Source organism: Micromys minutus (genome assembly GCF_963924665.1).
Source record: "Micromys minutus genome assembly, chromosome: 24".
NCBI lineage: Eukaryota > Metazoa > Chordata > Mammalia > Rodentia > Muridae > Micromys > Micromys minutus.
The window spans coordinates 34,634,511-34,651,557 of record NC_137959.1 but is presented as its reverse complement, the minus strand read 5'-3'; the positions used below and the strand labels follow the sequence as shown (position 1 = coordinate 34,651,557).

The 17,047-nt window shown below is 44.1% G+C and overlaps 1 protein-coding gene across 1 annotated transcript in view; it reads right to left on the bottom strand.

The window, feature by feature from the left end:
• Positions 1-9,118: 9,118 nt before the first annotated feature.
• GABARAPL2 (GABA type A receptor associated protein like 2) overlaps positions 9,119-17,047 on the bottom strand; it is a gene marked incomplete at its 5' end in the record, with an annotated part of 13,442 nt that continues 5,513 nt past the window's right edge. The window contains 2 exons of the mRNA XM_080937141.1: positions 9,119-9,713; positions 15,651-15,823. Coding sequence (XP_080793267.1) covers positions 9,623-9,713; positions 15,651-15,823 — 264 coding nt within the window. The 3' untranslated portion in view covers positions 9,119-9,622. The remainder of the gene's footprint in view (positions 9,714-15,650; positions 15,824-17,047) is intronic.

Genomic DNA, 17,047 nt, shown 5'->3' with positions numbered 1-17,047 from the left:
AAGCCCAGCACTGCCTTGCTCTGTCTGTCTCCTTCCGCAGTTCGTAGGTTGAAATCCTAACTCCCCGTACGATGGTGGTAGCACATGACAGAATCTTGGAGGGTGATCAGGCAGAGCCCTCAGGAATGGGATTGGTGCTGTAATAAAAGATGCTCCAGATGCTTGGTATGATGGTGCCTGCCTTAACAGCACTCTGGAGGCAAAGGCAGGAGGACCGCCAGGACCGGCCCTGTTCAAGGGCAGCCTGAGTCATACAAGACTGTCTCAATAAAATTAATAAATACCTCAGAAAGATCCCCAGCATTTTAGGACGTAGTTAAAAGATGGCCATCGAGAAGCAGGGATTGTGTCTCACTAATTAATTTATTAATTAACACACATATTAACTAATTAACCATATATTCCTGGCTTCCAGACATAGGAGGGATCATTCTGTTGTTTATAAAGCACCTGCCTTAGTTCAACCAAGCAGATTAGATAAGGGCCGTAGCTGGGGTGGCGGCTCACACCTTTTAAGACCAGCACCCTGGAGGCAGGAGCAGGCAGATCTCTGATTTAAAGGCCAGTCTGGTCTACAGAGCAAGTTCCAGGACAGCCAGGATTACACAGAGAGACCCTGTCTCAAACAACTAGATAGACAGCCACATGAGTTTGGTTTTCTGCTTGAAATACTTGAGCAGAATTCTAAAACAATGGCGTATAAAACTGGTGCGAGGCTCACAAACCCAATTATCAGGAAACCAAAATGCACTAAACTGGAATGTACTCCACGTTCAGAGCATTTTTTCCCAGCTGACTCTATGTTAGATCCTAAGAAACATATGCATCTGGCCTAGCAGAAGAGGGGTGAGGATGCCACTGGATTAGCCTTGAATGTGGCCCCAAGATGTACTGGTTTAGGATCCTAGGAAGGTAATAAGTAGTTCTGAGCGTCAGTATTGTCGCCCACCAGCGTCAGGTCTGTGAGGATGAAATACCGTCAGATACAGCACAGGTTTGAGGGGACTGCTGTGTCCTGCACTGACAGTGATTTGTGCATGGGAGCGTCTAATCTGGCTCTGCCCTTCAGCTCAGAAGCAGCTGTATCCAACTCGCTGTCTAGACTTAGAGAGCTTTCCCCATCACACCTAAAAGCGTGCCTTCAGTGGAAGCCGGGACAAGGCTGGTTGTGCAGGCAGGTGCACACGTGCTGGTGAGCACTGCTCTGCTTCCCTCCAGGACCCGGAGAGAAGGACTGAAACTGCTGATCACACTTACATGGATCCTCCTACCTAACGCCGTGGCTTTGTCTCCAAGCCACCCACAAGGATTTTTCCGTTTCTTTCTCCTTGAGAAGCACGAGAATTGGTTGCACTTTTAAAACCTTTCTACCACCCAGTCTAGCATAGAATCTTTTTAGAACAGGAGCATTTTTTCCATTGATTTATTTATTCAATAAACACTTTACAACCTGATCTCAGCCCCCTCCCTCCTCCCAGTCGCACCCTCTTGCCTCTTTTCCCAACAGGAGTATTTCCATTGGCTGTTTCCAAATGGTGCTTGAAAGAAATCTGCAGAAGGCAAGGATGAGGAAAAGGAGAAAAGGATGTGGGCAGAGCTCTGCATCTGAGGTTTGGGAGGATGAGGCTTTGGGAAGATGCATGCTTTCCTCATGATGCTCCTTAGCTCTAGGAAGATGACCTTGTGCCTCCACAGAGAACACAGAGCACAGTGGGAGGTGACCTTGACAGGAGCCAGCACCCAGCCTGAGAGAAGGACACAGGAACCTTGGGTTCTGTGTCCTAGGATACCCGAGGTCCCGGAGGATTGGGGATTAGCAAGAGACACCTAGGGGAGCAGTTTTGAGAGGAGGCATGTGAGGTAGAGGACATCATACGTAAGGATAGAGATGAGGACAGAACATGGCAGAGCCCAGGGGAGTTTGGGAGGATGCTGACCATGCATTTGGGTCACAGGTGAGGAGGAGATGTCCTGCAAGGGAGAGTGGTTTTAACCTGCTAACTCAGCACTTTGGAGACTTGGGGAGAGGTCATTGGATAGATATTACTTCTAGGGAGCTCACTATCCTCTATAACAAAGATACGGGCTATAGGACAGAGACAGTAGCCCGGAGGCCAAGATTTAGGGGATGGTGAGACACAGGGGGGTATACAGCAGTAATTGGAAGACAACTGGTGAGGCGCAGGTGGTGGTGGCTTGGAGGGAAGGATAACTTCACTGAGACTCTAGGTTGTCACATCAGTATTAGGATTCTGTAAACTCTGCCCCATAGTTACCTGGCACTATAAAAGGGGCTGCTTGCCCCCTCCTCTCTCTCTTGTTCCTCTCTTGCTCTCTCTCCCCCCATTCCCTTCCCCTCCTCTCCCATGTGCTCATGGCCGGCCTCTACTTCTCTACGCCTCTCTCCCCTACTACCCTCTTAACTCCCCTCCCCATGCCCTGAATAAACTCTATTCTGTACTGTATGTCTGGTCCCTCAGGGGGAAGGGATGACCAACATGGGTCCAGCAGAGACATTCCCCTTGCCCTCACACCTCACCACACCTCCACTGAACATACCCCACCCCACTCTTTAACTTTTTCCTAACAATAGTGTCCACAGAGCACAGTGATGAAACCAACCTCAGTGTCTTTTTTTTTTTTTTTTTTTTTTTTTTTTGCCATTAAAACACAAAACAACAAGAAAAACCTTATATCATTTGCAGGGTGATGGGTACAGCTGGGACTAATTATGATAAATTAGTTCAGTGTTTTCTCTCATTTGTGGGCCTGGGTGGTATATAGATCCACAAAATAATATAATATGTGCAAAAGACAAAATAGAATCAAAACTCTGAGAACAAAGAGACCATAGTGGGGGACAGGATGAAGTGCACTCAAAGTGCTTTACATACCTGCATAATAAAATGGCTTTATTTAACCAGTGAAGTGAGACATTTAAGTGCTGGGGTTTATGGCCGGAGCCCATACAGTTCCTTCCACCCAAACATGAAGACCTGAGTTCAGCCTCCAGAACCCACATAAAAAGCCAAGCATGATAAAGCTAGGTGTGTACCAGTAACCACAGCAAGGAGGAAATAGGAGGGTCACTGGGCTCAAAGCCTAAAGGACCAGCCTGGGTCCCAATGAAACACCATCTCAAAAAACTAGGTGGGTAGCCCCTGAGAAACAAACCTTTGGCTTCCATATGCACATACATGTACACACACATACACATACATATATGTGACCACTTATGCATGTACATACACAAAATCAAAGTAACACATTTACCAAGCAAGACATGGTACCTGCACTGTATAGATGACTAGATTTTCAAGCATGTACCATGTACTCCCAGTTTCTGTGCTGTTTATATTTTAAACATGGTCAGCTTCTCCTGTTCTACTCTGCATCACACCCCAGTCTTGAATTGTTTTGTTCTCAAGAGCCCAGACTGACTTCAAATCCATACCCCAGTGCCAGCCTTGGAGTGCTGGATTACAGGTCTCTTCATTACTGCTACTAATGATGCTGTTCTGTGTCCACTGCTCTCCCGCTTCTATTTTCACATTCCTTGGTATTCTTAGCCTTTCTTGGGACTTTTAATGACTCATGATCTGGACGCGGCATGCATTTTACAATACTCAGATGTGCGCTGGATCCTTTGATCCAGCTCTGCTTGTACTGCCTTGCAATACTGCTTTGCTCATTTTTCTCCCGGAATGTCTTGGGAGTCTGTGTTAAATTTACTTCTAAATGTTTCTAGATTTTGCTCCTGCCAGCAATAAAACATTTTTTTCTATTCTGTCCTCTAGTTGACTTTGGCTGGTACCTAAGAACATCCGAATCTGTAACTGGATTGGGGCTGGCCCATGGCAGAAGGCCTATATAGCAAGTTTGAGGCCCTGGGTTTGCTCCCAGCACCACACGTGTAACTGAGCTGCTGTTCAGCAGTCCTGTTCTACTGGGTTCCAATTTTCATGGCTCTCTTGATATTCAAAATATTTAAAAAGTGGTTATAGCATATATGTAGTTAGGGTTTATTTTTTTTTTCCAGCTTTTTCTTATAACTATTTAAAAAAACAGATACATGTACAGATTATTAAAAGCATTTTAGCATAAATATATAAGAATATATTTTTGTCAGTACTTGATTTTTTTAAAGGTTTGATAGTATGCATTGAAATCTTACTATTTACAAAGATCATAAAGTACATGTAAAACAAAACGTAACATGGAAATAATTTTTTTGCTGTGTAAAGATTAAGCATAATGACTTTTAACTATCAAAAATTGCCACAAGGCTGTCTTCTTAGCTCTTGAGTTATTAGTGATTAGGTTTATTTTTTTATTTGGGTTTTATTTTCTTAGATGTGTTTGTTCTATAAGGTGAGGAATGTGTCCCAGCTTCCTAACATGGGCACCGTGAGCTGTTTTTCTAGCTGTTGTATGAGCTGCTGAAGCAAGCTCTACATTGGATCTGAAGGTCTCATTCATCATCTTCCTTTTGCTGTTGGGTATTTGTCTCTCTCTTTGTTTTTTAACTTTGTAGATGAAGCTGGCCTCAACTCACAGCTCCTCTCCTGCCTCAGCCTGAGTGCTGGGAGTCTGGTGTCAATGTTTGTGTTTTTAATCTTTCATTCACTTTCAATTCCACACATGTATACAATGTATCCACCTCACCGTGCCCATACACACTTTCCATTTATTTTCTTTTTAAAACCCTTGTGTGTAAATGTTTTGCCTACACGTGTGTATGCGTACATCTTGGATGCCTGGTACCTGAGATCAAAGGATGTTTGATACCCTGGAGCTGGAATTACAGATGGTGAGCAGTACGTGTTCGCTAAACACTGAGCAGTCTCCCCAGCATTTCCCTATTGCATTCATTTTTCTATCATAACGATATTAAAGGTTTGAATTTAGGAATTTAGGGCTTCACGTGTAGTTGAATCTACAACTCAGTTGTATCCCCAGAATCTCTATGGGCATAGGCTGAACTGGTGACCCTCTGCTCTAGTCTGCCAAGTACCTGGAATTATTATAGGCCCTTGGCACTAGGCACAGCCCAGATTTGTAAAATTTTGTGTATGTGTGTGCACCTTGTGTGCATAGTGGCCAGACAGGGATTTGAATGAAGCCTTTGAAACAGGAATTACTAATTTTGTGAACCATTACATGGGTGCTTGGAAGCAAGCCCAGGTCCTTGAGCCATCTCTCCTATCCCTAAAGATTTCTTTTCATGTGTATTAGGGGGTTTGTTAGAGGCCAAGGTGGGCACTGAGTCCCCTGGGGCTAATTGCAAGCAGTTGTAAGCTGCCCGTGTGAGTGCTAGGAACCAAACTTGAATCCTCTGGTAGAGCAGAACGTGCTCTTAACCAAGATACCTTTCTAATCCCAGTGCTAGGTTCTAAAGCTAATATTCTGCCATTTCAACAGTCTTTATAAAATTTGGTTTTTACTTTAAAAAAAATAATTTTAATTTATGTAATGAGTACACTGTAGCTGTCTTCCGACACATCAGAAGAGGGCATAACATTTCATTACAGATGGTTGTGAGCCACCATGTGGTTGCTGGGAATTGAACTGGGGACCTCTGGAAAAATAGTGTTCTTAAGTGTGAGCCATCTCTCTAGCCCTGATTTTTTTTTTACTTCTAATTATGTTTATGTGGGTGCATATAAATTCAGATAGCTTGAGGAGTCCAGACATTCACACCTCAGGAGTTATATCTGGAGCTACTGGCAGCTGAGAGCCAAACCTGCAGTCTAATCCTGTACTGTCCACATGGCTAAGCAGCTCACTGCTGCAGATGGAGCTGTTTGGTGGTATAAACGGGGCCAATCCTCTTGGGCACATTGTAATAGAGACAAGCAGGAAGGACTGAGCACTGTCATTCTTCCTAAATCTCATTTGGTTTCTCAGTGCTGTCACCTCTGCAACATCTGTGAAAACTAAACTACTTACCTTACAGGACTTTGGGGAAGAAACTGGTAATGTCTGTCATCTTGTATCCAATAGGTGGTCCATATATGATAGCCATGAACTACTTAAAAAACAGGTTTAAGGATGTACCTAAATTGGAAGGGTGCTTGCCCAGTGTACAAGCCCTAGGCTCCATCCCAAATGTGGTGGTACTTGCTTGTAATCCCGGCACTCGGGAGAGCTGGGAAGATCAGAATTCAAGGTAGTTCTTGGCTACTTACTTAGTAAGAGAGCAACCAACCTGGGATGAGACTCCCTTTTAGTGTACAGTCAGCTTCTGTGATACTTGCCTTTGGAGATTTCTGCCATTTCTTCTCAGGTGCCATTTGTGGGTTTGTGGTTAGGAACAGAAATAGATGAAACAGAAAGCCACCTCTCCCTTGTTTGCTCTCTTCCGATGGAGACTCACATTCCTGCCTAGCTGTGCCTATCACAAGCAGGGCTGTTTGTAGCTCAAGGTCAGAGTCTTCCAAGGGACTTTTGTTTTGAGAAATGGTCTGTTGCTTCAACTTGGCCTCAATGATGCCCCTGCCTCAGCCTCCCAAGACACACACACACACCAAAGGTTCCTCTATATAACTCAGGATGCCCTGGAACTAATTCCAGATCTTTAGACCTGGCTGGCCTTGAACTCAGGGACCTGTCTTTCTTCCTCCAGAATTAAGGGCATATGCCACCACACCCAGTCCAAGAAACTTTTGGTTGTACTGTTTGGTTTGTCTGTACTAATAGGGCAGTAGTGGTATATTCCTTTAATCCCAGGAAGGCAGGGGCAACCAGATCTTTGGAGGCCAGCCTGGTCTACAGAGGGATTACCAGAACAGAAAAACTGTCTCAAAAAACAAAATAAAAAATTATAGTGTTCTTCCCTCACTAAGATTCAAAGCTGATAAGCATCTCTGTCATCACTTGCAAAGAATCTGCTTGAAAATGAAATCAACACAGGAAAAGAAAACCAAGTGTGGTTTAATTCTTCATAGAATGCTTATAGCCAGTGAACCAACCCATGCTAGCTCAAACAGTGAAGTGCCTTTTACAGACTCGGCCAGTCTCAGGTAAGCTGCTGCATGTTGCAGGATATTTGATCACATTGTGAATCCTGAGAATGTGAACCGGAAAGATGTTTCTTGTTCTGGTGTGGCTTAGCCCCAGGATACACTGTTAAACCCAAGAGCTTTCTGTATGAACTAAAAGAGGCGGAGCAAGCAACAAAAGAAAACCCAGAAAAGAGAGTCTGAGTTTTAGGGTGTTTAAGACATCATGGAGGAGCTTTTCACCTTCTGGGATGTTGGTGGAGTGGGAAGGTCAGGCTGGGCGCTTCCTCTGCGTCTCTGAGCCAGACGGCTTTCACCCCAGTTTCTGACTCCCGAGGCTTCATCTGGTCAATCCAACATTTGGGATTTTGAAAACAACAGGTACATGTGACCACAAACAAGACTCTTCCATAACTCTCCTTTCCATTTCTCACCTAAGACCACTGTCTTCTTGCTCCTGCCTTCAAACTACCAGCAAAGACAAACATTCTATTTGAACAAGTTGGGAAGAAGCCTACAGGATCCTTGTGATGTTTCTTATCTTAAGAGCTGTGTCAGCTTGCTAATGTATCCCAGTAACAGTTAAACTTGACAGGTGTGGAGGCATATGCCTTTACTCCCAAAACTCAGAGGCAGAGGCAAGTGCTTCAGCCCCAAGCCAGCCGGGGCTACAAGACATCAAAAAACCATGAGGAGGAGCTGGAAAGATGACTCAGTAGCTAAGAGCACTGTCTCTAGAAGACCCACATTGCAGCTCACAACCATTTGTAACTCTAGTTAGTTCCAAGGAATCTGATACCTTCTATCAAAGGCATCAGGCATACATGTGGTATACAAACATACAGGTAAGCAAACAGCCATACACATCAAATAAAATACATTTCTTTAAGTGTATGATTCTCATTTTAACTACAGGTCTTTACTTCGATCACTGGGTTATACTGGTTTCCTTACCCTGATGACTGATGTCAGGCTACAGCCACCAACAAACAGTCCATCTGTGGAAGAATTAGGTAAAGCCACTTTCAGGAAGATGCTTCTGTATCCTGACAAGCATGCATATCTAATTTGTCAGGAGAAATCTAAGCTAGATGTAAAAGACAGGAGACAGTCTCACAGAACAAAGATTTGTACCAGGCACAGTGGTGCCTACTTTTCATTCCAGCACTCTGGAGGCAGAGGCAGGAGAATCTCTTGAGTTCAATGCTACCCTGGTTCCATAGTGAGCTCCAGGACAGCCAGGACTACACAGAGAGACCCTGTCACAAACAAAAACAGCACACAAAGGATGTATGTACGTCAGGCTATAATGGTAGTAAAGACATAATGAAAGCCAGGTGTAATGGCCCACACAGTGCCCAGAAAGCCAAGGCAAATGACAAGTTAGAGACCAGCCTGAACTATAAGGTGAAACCCTGTCTCAAACAAAACAAAAAACCCAGTGTATAAATGTTTTATTTTATGTATATAAATGTTCTGTCTGCATACAGACCTGCACCCAGTTAAGAGCATCAGGTCATATCATGAGTAGTTGTAGACCACCATGTGGTTGCTGGGAATTAAACTCAGAACCTCATTGCTCTTAACTGAGCCATCTCTTCAGGCCCCTATGTTTTAATAACTTACACATATATTCTATTTACATATGTAAACAAAAAATATGTATGTATGGTGCCAGAGATATCTCTGCATTTAAGAGCACTGGCTGCTTTTCCAGAGGACCTGGGTTCACTGCTCAGCACCCACATGGCAGCTTACAACGGTTTGTAACTCCAAATTCAGATCAAACACACCCACACACACATACAGGCAAAACACCAATGAGTAAATTGCTTTTAAAGTATATATATTCTTAATATTGCTACTAAAATACTGAAATACAATTTTCCATAAGCAGCAGAGGTCAGAAAAAGTAGAAGCGAGACTTTGCAGTACATACCTGAAACCTGAACCTATGTCTATATTAACCACTGTAAAACCAACCCCTTTTTATGACACCAGCCACCACTTCCCATTCTAGGCTAAGCTGCTGCCACCTACATGCCCTTCTCTAAGCCTGACAAGCAGGAGCCATTTCTACTTATGAAGGTGAATGATGAAGATGGTCACACCAGAAGGCCTTTATAAGGAGGCTTTATTGTTAATTATTTACTTAATAGTCTCAGAAAGAAGAACAGATTAGCTCAGTCCAACATGATTTGCAGTTGGCAAAATCTAGTGAAGCAAGTGTTTGGATTGCTAAGGATTTAATTTGGGTGCTTTTAATACTTAGCCATCTAACACTTGGAACATAATCCAGACCAACACTCCATCCCTCCTCTCTTCACCTTAATACCACACCTACCGCCCTTCCTTATGGAAATGTCTTCACTGATTCCCAGAGGACAGGTTCCCTGGAGCGGATAGCCATGAGGACGGTGCACAAAAAGAAAACTGAAAATAAAACTCTTTATGATAATTTACTAATCTAAAGAAAACAAAACCTTCCAATATATTAAGAAATAAATCCAGTTACAAATGCACTAGTAGGTCTGTGTGGAGGCTCTGGCAGAGTAACTGAGAACAGCCAGTTATTTACAAGATACACAAGCAGGAAGGGTGCACCTAGCCCAGCAAGGGCTTCAGAAGCCAAAAGTGTTCTCTCCGCTGTAGGCCACATACAAGAATCCATCTTCATCTTTTTCCTTCTCGTAAAGCTGTCCCATGGTTAGGCTTGAAGGAGAAAAAAAAAATATATTGAGAATTGAGTCCAGGTATCAAGAGGAAAAAGGAGGCCTAAGGATAAGGAGCTTTGTGGTTGGTGGTTGGGAGGTAAAAATAATTCAGGTACCCGCTGTGACCTGCAATCTGTTCTACTGAAAGAAAGAAAACAGGCATAGAAAAAAAAATGAAGATGGGCTGAGGGGTGGCTTAGTGACAGCCCTAGCCTAGCAGGCACAGGGCCCTGGGTTGAATGTCTAGCCCCACAGAAAGAAGGCAGAGATTACAACAAATCGGGATCCAGGTACTGCACATGCCTAAAATCCCTGCATTCATGCTGAAGCCTGTAAGGAAGCCAGCTCCTTGGAGATGGAAGGGATCACCCCCACACTGTGAAAGAACCTTGTCATGGGAAATGTCAGGTTATCTTCTTCAAAGATTTGAATATTTATCTCAGACTCAATGTCAAAGATACAGGTGGATCCTTACTATAAACACGCTTAGGCCACAAAGATCGTATCCACTATGATTAAAGAGATCCTTATGCATAATGCAAAGCTCCCACAGTCTCTGGGATCCAAAGACACCTTCCCTAGGCCAGGGTGCACTTTAGTAGTAGAGTGCTTGCCCAGCAGAAGTGAAGGCCTAGGTTGAATCCCCATTTTTTCAAAAGAATAAAATGTAATAAGACTGTTCAAGCTTCCAAAGATCCTCCAAAAGTAGGATTCCTTAAACTAAGCATGTGGGTGGAAAACCAGCTTTCATTATGCTGTGAAACAGACTGCAGTAGAGAACTAAGCTAGTTCTCTGCCAGGAAACTGAGTTGTCTCAATGAGAGTAGTAACACCTACTGCAACCGCATACAAGCACCGGCCACGTGGCCATACTGATGCAGTGTGACCACAAGTGGTAGGTCAACCAGGACCAGCAGCAGGATGCTGACCCAAGAACAAGTCCCTGTGTCACAGGTTGTTTAACTATGGACACAGCAGGGATAAAGCTCAGCTGGTAGATTTCTTATACCCACAACATAGGTTCAGACCAGGCCCCACCACGCCCCATACTGCATAAAAAAAAAAAAAAAAAAAAAAAAAAAAAAAAAAAAAGCCTAGGAATGATGGCTTAAACCTATAATCCCAGCACTTACAGAAGGACTGTAAATTCAAGGTCACTTGTGGCTCCACATCAAATTCTAGGCCAACCTAGCTACATAAGACCTTGTCTCCTAAACTAAATATATTGCACACCAAGGACCAATAGGGGAAATAAGGAAGAATCCAGGGTCTCAACTCTGAAGCAGTGATTTTTCCCTGCCTTTGCTGCTGGTGTTTGACTGAGACCAGTATATAAACAAGGGATACTGCCCATTAATCAAGGGGAAGTGTTTTCTTTCCTTTTTATCTTCCCACTCTATTTGCATTCGTAGGGTGAGTGGCTGTGTGTGTAAATTAATAATGTGGGGGATGAATATGAATAAGAAAAGACTGTTGTTGGACTGGAGAGATTGCTTAGCAGTTAGGAGCACTGACTGCTCTTCCAGAGGTCCTGAGTTCAATTCCCAGCAACCACATAGTGGCTCACATCCATCTAAAGGGGGATCTGATGCCCTCTTCAGGCAGGCAGATGTATATGCAGCATAGCACTCATACATTAAATAAATAAAATAAAACAAACAAACAAACAGAAATCGCCAGCTTTACCAGCAACAGAAATATGGCATCTGAACTGAGATGTGCTAAGTGGAAAAACAGAAGATTTCAAAATAAAACAAGTTTGGTTACATGTTGAAATGACAACATGTGTAGAGCAGGCTGGCCTTGAACTCAGTTCCTCTGTCTCTGCCTGGTGCTGAGATTAAAGATGTGCACCACCACACCTGGCAATTTCACCTTTTACCTTGTTGAGTATTAAAGAACTACTAGAATTTTTAAAGCCCACATGACATTTGCATGCCATTTACATGGACAGTCTGGTATAGCAGAAAGCTGGTTCATGAGAACACCTACAGTGTTTTCAACCTGGGCTGCCTTTGGGATCTCTAGAGAGCTTTACAAGCATCTCTAGAGTGAAATTACTTATCTTGTGGTGGGACCCAGGCTCCTCCCCCAGTCTGTGGCCTGGCTGTCCTAGAAATTGAACTGTAAACAGGGCTGGCTTTGAATTCAGATCCATCTGCCTCTGCTGCTCAAGTGCTGGAATTAAAAGTATGCTCCACCATCTAGCTAAAAAAAAAAAAAAAACACCAACCTGTATGTACAGTCTCAAGTGAATGTAGGTAGACCTATCCAAATGACCAAACATTAGATCCTTGTACCTTTGGCAAGGATCTTCCTCAGAACAGCACTTCTTATACACACTAAAACATTCCACCAAAACGCTTCACTCACTCAAATTAAGCAGAAGCAGGCAAAACTGATCTTGTGCAGGAGATAGTTTGTAGCAGAGGTAGGCATGTTAGTCTAGGGCATGTTCTATAGACCTCAGGGCAGATGATCTTCCCTCAAGAATCAAGGTCTAAGCACCCGCACTGGGATAGCTGTCAGAATGGTCAGGAGACCTAAAGCACTGAGGCAGCTTTAACGTATCTGCCAGGCAAGCTACCCAGACCTCCTGGACAGTTAGATCAAGAAAGTCATACCACACTTCCAAGGTCTCCTACCTGAGATATTGGGCAGTGTATGCAGAAGATACCCAAAGCCTTCAGCACAATGCATTCTAATGCTGTAGCATCTGAAAGAATAATGTGGTGGTGTGGGGGCACTGCTACCTTCTAAACTCTGATGAAGTAAGAAACCATGGAGCCAATCTGAGGTGTCTCAAGTGCTAAGTAAGATAAAGGCTGTTCTATGTGCCTCCACTCAGGTCAGAAATCCAAGCAAGACCATTTCTCCATGGAGGAACTGAATAAATAGTAAGGTCGAGTCTCAGTAAGAACCAGACGCAGTGTTCAGACATTAGCTTCTCAATAGCCCTGTGAACTGGGGAAAGCTGACCTAGGGCTCATGTGAGCACCCAACCCCAGTGGAATTGCCTTCAACTCTCAACCAAAGGCAGGCCATGGAGACTGAGTCATACATAGGCTGGAGTAATGACCACCTGGCCAGCCATCTGCCGTGGAGCTCATGTGCTTCCCTATCTTTGAGCAAGGCAGGACAGTGGGGTGAGGCAGGATCAATGGCCACAACCATGATGAACCTTGAAAGGCACTGGTTGTGAAGTGAAAGTTTAACAAGACCCAAACCAAAATACACAGAGCTGACTACTGCTTCCTGTCAGGTGTTTCTCTGACTATCTGCTACAACTCCTAAAACAACTGTGTATGTACGTGTCAGGACAATCTGTATGACCCACTTCTCTCCTTCCACAATGTGAGTTCCAGAGATCACACTCAGACCATCAAGCCTGGAGGCAAGGATTCCCTGCTGAGGTACCTTCACCAGGCCAATAGCCATTTGTGAGAAGTGTCTACCCAGAAATGATGCCAACTGCTAAGTTTAAGCACATTTCTCAATACAAGCTGGACTCTAGGACATCTTCCCAGCCTTTAAGATGAGAAGCAGCCAACCACCCACCACCTTCAGCAAGACAGATATTCACTAACACACTCTTGTTTTATTTTTGAGAGAGTCTCTTTGTAGCTCTGCCAGCCTTGGAACTCACTGTGTAGACTAGACTGGCCTTGAACTCAGAGCCTGCCTCCCTGTCTCCTGTGCTGGGATTAAAGATGTACACCACAACACTCAGCTTCCTGTTTCTACTTTAAACTGCTCTAAACAAAGAACAACGACTACTAACAGACCTGGGTTTCCCCTCTACTACCATGACTGGGAAACTTGTAGACCAAAGTCTTTCTCAGTTCTGTCTGCATGCAGACATAATCCTATTCTGTGTTGAGCCAGATTCTTGATATAAGCACTTAGTCCTAGATCACTTCAGACAATTATAACCTGCTTTAGGGTAGACTCAGCAGACTAGAAAGGCAAATAGAAATAAAAATGGTCTCATATGTTTTTCTAGAAGTACCTGGAATGAAATGTCTCTAATGCAGCCTCTGTTGCTCTAAGAACCACTTCACTTCCAATCGATGTGTATACTTCAGGGACAACAGGGAAACAGTGATGAGCCATATAAGCCATTTCCATCACTAGAAGCTATGGATCCATTAGAGAAATCTTAATTTCTTCAGAAGCCTGCTCCATTTCCTTCTACAGAAAGTACCAGGGAGCTGAGTATATGAGTTATTATTAAAGTACTTGCCTGGTAAGACAAGGTCCTACACTGGATCACCACTGCTGACTGATGTGCCAGGACGGGCATTAAAGGACAGGAGACCAATGCCAATGCTGCCAGGTCCCCTGCAAGATGTAGAAGCTTCCTCCCTGGTAAGGTGCACAGCCATCAACACACTACCAGGAGCCTCTGAAGGAAGGCTGAGGGCAAAGGGAGGACAAGACCACTAGAGACAGGCAGTACCTAGCAACTCTGGCTCTTCTGTCTCCTCAGGCCAATTATTACTGAAGCTTCCGCTATTCTCCTGTACTTCCTCTCTACCAGACACCAGAAATAGGCAGAAGATTTACAAAGAAATTGCAGAGGGTGGGGCCCAGGAGGGCTTTAAAAAAAAAATTGTACCAAGAAAATAGCCAGAGTCTTTTTACCTTTAATAGAAATAAGGTGTGAAATTTGACTTTGGGAGAAGTGCTCAGGGGGGTCTACAGCATGACACAACTTAATTTTTTATTTTTGGAACTTTCCTTTCTTTGACAGGCCAAGTTTCTCTCTCTCTCTCTCTCTCTCTCTCTCTGTGTGTGTGTGTGTGTGTGTGTGTGTGTGTGTGTGTGTGTGTCTGTCTGTGCAGGTACACCTACCACACCTGGGATCTTTTGTAATTTTCAGTAAGTCTAGGTCCCAAACCTAGTTTATGTCACTAAAATAAGATGTAACAAGGAATTCCCACTGAGGAGACACATTAATACTGAAATGTGACTCAGGGATTTAAAATGCACAGTCAAGGGGAAAGGAGCTTCAGCCCAGCTAGTCCAGTTTCCTTTCTACAGGGAAATTAAAGCCAGGCTGTGAACAACACCAAAAGTTTAGACTGTAATGGCCCTACTTAAATTCTGATCCCTGGTAGAGAGAGATAAGACCAGTTTATATGAATCAGTAGACGGGACCCTCACTGCAGGACTGTTCTACCTATGGCTTGAGCCCAAGAAAGTTCTGAATGATTTCTGAGTAGTTTATTTAGGGTATGGGGTTTGCATATGTGTATGTGGAGGCCAGAGGTCAACCTCTGAGAAGCTGGAATGGGTGCATGTTAAAGTTCAGATCTGGGGAAATAACTCAGTAATGCACTTGGTGTGTAAGCATGAAGACCTACCTGAGTTTAGATCAGTAAGCTCAAGGTTCAGTAAGAGGCCCTGTCCCCAAAATGCATGCTAGTCAGCAAGCCCTAAAACCCGAGTGCTAATGTGGAAGAAGAGAATCAACTACAGATGTCTTCTGACCTCTACACACACACACACACACACACACACACACACACACACACACACACACACACACACACACACCCATAGAGAATCAACTACAGATGTCTTCTGACCTCTACACACACACACACACACACACACACACACACCCATATACATCAAGTAAATCCAGAAATTGTCTTAAAACTGTGTGCTTACACATATCCTGCCCCATTGATACACAAATGAAGAGTTTAGATTAGAGCTGGGTGTGGTAGCAAGTACCTTTAATTGCAGATAGACAATTACCGGAGTTCAAGGTCAGCCTGGTCTAAAAAGTGAGGTCAAGGACAGCCAGGGCTACAAAGGGAAGGAAGACGGATCTCTTTTTAAAAAGTTTTCATACTTCCCAAGGTTTGAGTTTTATAATTGGCAAATGGATTTCTAAGCCAGAGGCCCACTAGTAAACACCTCCTACCTGGACTGTGGAACTGTCTTGTCCACAAACAGGAAGATGGCCTTCTCTGAGGGAAGCTGGATCCTTTTCCTGATGATCCACATGAACTGAGCCACAGTGATGTCAGATGGGACCAAGTACTTCCTCTTGTCAATGTCAACAATCTGAGAGCCTGAGACTTTTTCCACAATCACCTGGCAAAGTCAAGACAGGTCAGAAGCTAAGGCTGTTCTTGAGCAGAGCAACACTTGCCTGCAAAGGCTAGTGAGAGGGAAGAAGGGGCAAGGAGAGCGTACTCCAGCACACTTATCCACAAGGCTGGATTGCTCTGGCCTCACAGTCTGATGAGCAGAGTGTAGACAAGGAAATGTGTGGGAAATGGCACAGGAGTAAAGAAATATGTCCATAGCTTAAGAAGCCCACATACTGGTCCAGAGCTGACTGGTATCCCTCACCTCTGATCTCTGCATTTGTAAGAGAAAAAACTACAAAGCTTTCTAACTTTTTCTGGACTCTGTAGTCCCAGATATCCTGGAACTTACTCAGTAGATCAGGCTGTCCCCAAACTCAGAGATCAGCCTGCCTCTGCCTCCTGAAGGTCGGGACTGAAGGCATATATCACCCTACAGCTTGGGTAGCTAGGTAGCTAACATTTTATCTAGGCAGATAAAGATTAATCTGGCAAGGATTCCATCTGTAGTTTTTTAATCCAGGAGCTAAGGATAGAGCCACACTACTAGAATATTAAAATACCAAGCAACAGTGGAAAGAGTGGACGAGCCAAGGGCCGTGCTTTACAGCAGTAACCCCCCAAGAGCTGAGATATTCATCTGGCCTATTGCTTCTTTCTGAACAGTTAACATTTGTCCACTTACTTCTCTCCTCAAAGGACCTGTTCACAAGCAAAGTGCTATAATAATAAAACTCTATGTCCCTCAAAAATCAATAATGATATCAGAAACCATCTCCCCAACTATGGCTGAAGGCATAAATAAAGCAATATACTTATTGACTAAAAGCAAAACAATAGCATTTCAGATTTACTAGTCAAGCAAGGATGGCAGAATCGGGGTGAAGACAAACTAGAAAAGCCCGAAGTTAAAGATGAGTATCCTGAGACTATGCTACCATATCCAACACCAATGACAGTCTCCACCATCATTCCCCAAAGTGGCAGTGACCTGTTGCCCTGTCCTAGAACACGGTTCCTTACATAATTGGCGAGGGAGCCTAGAAGCTGCAAGCAGCTTACTGCCCTAGATCTGAAGATTCAGCACTGATGCCCCTGAACAGCACCAGCCCCTTGCGCCCCAAGCTTGGGCCTGCGGAAGCCCAAGCTGTCCGGTCTCCGGCTACACCTTGAGACCTTAACTTCTCAACTGTTGCATGGCCTAGCGCCGCCCGCCTGACACCTCTCC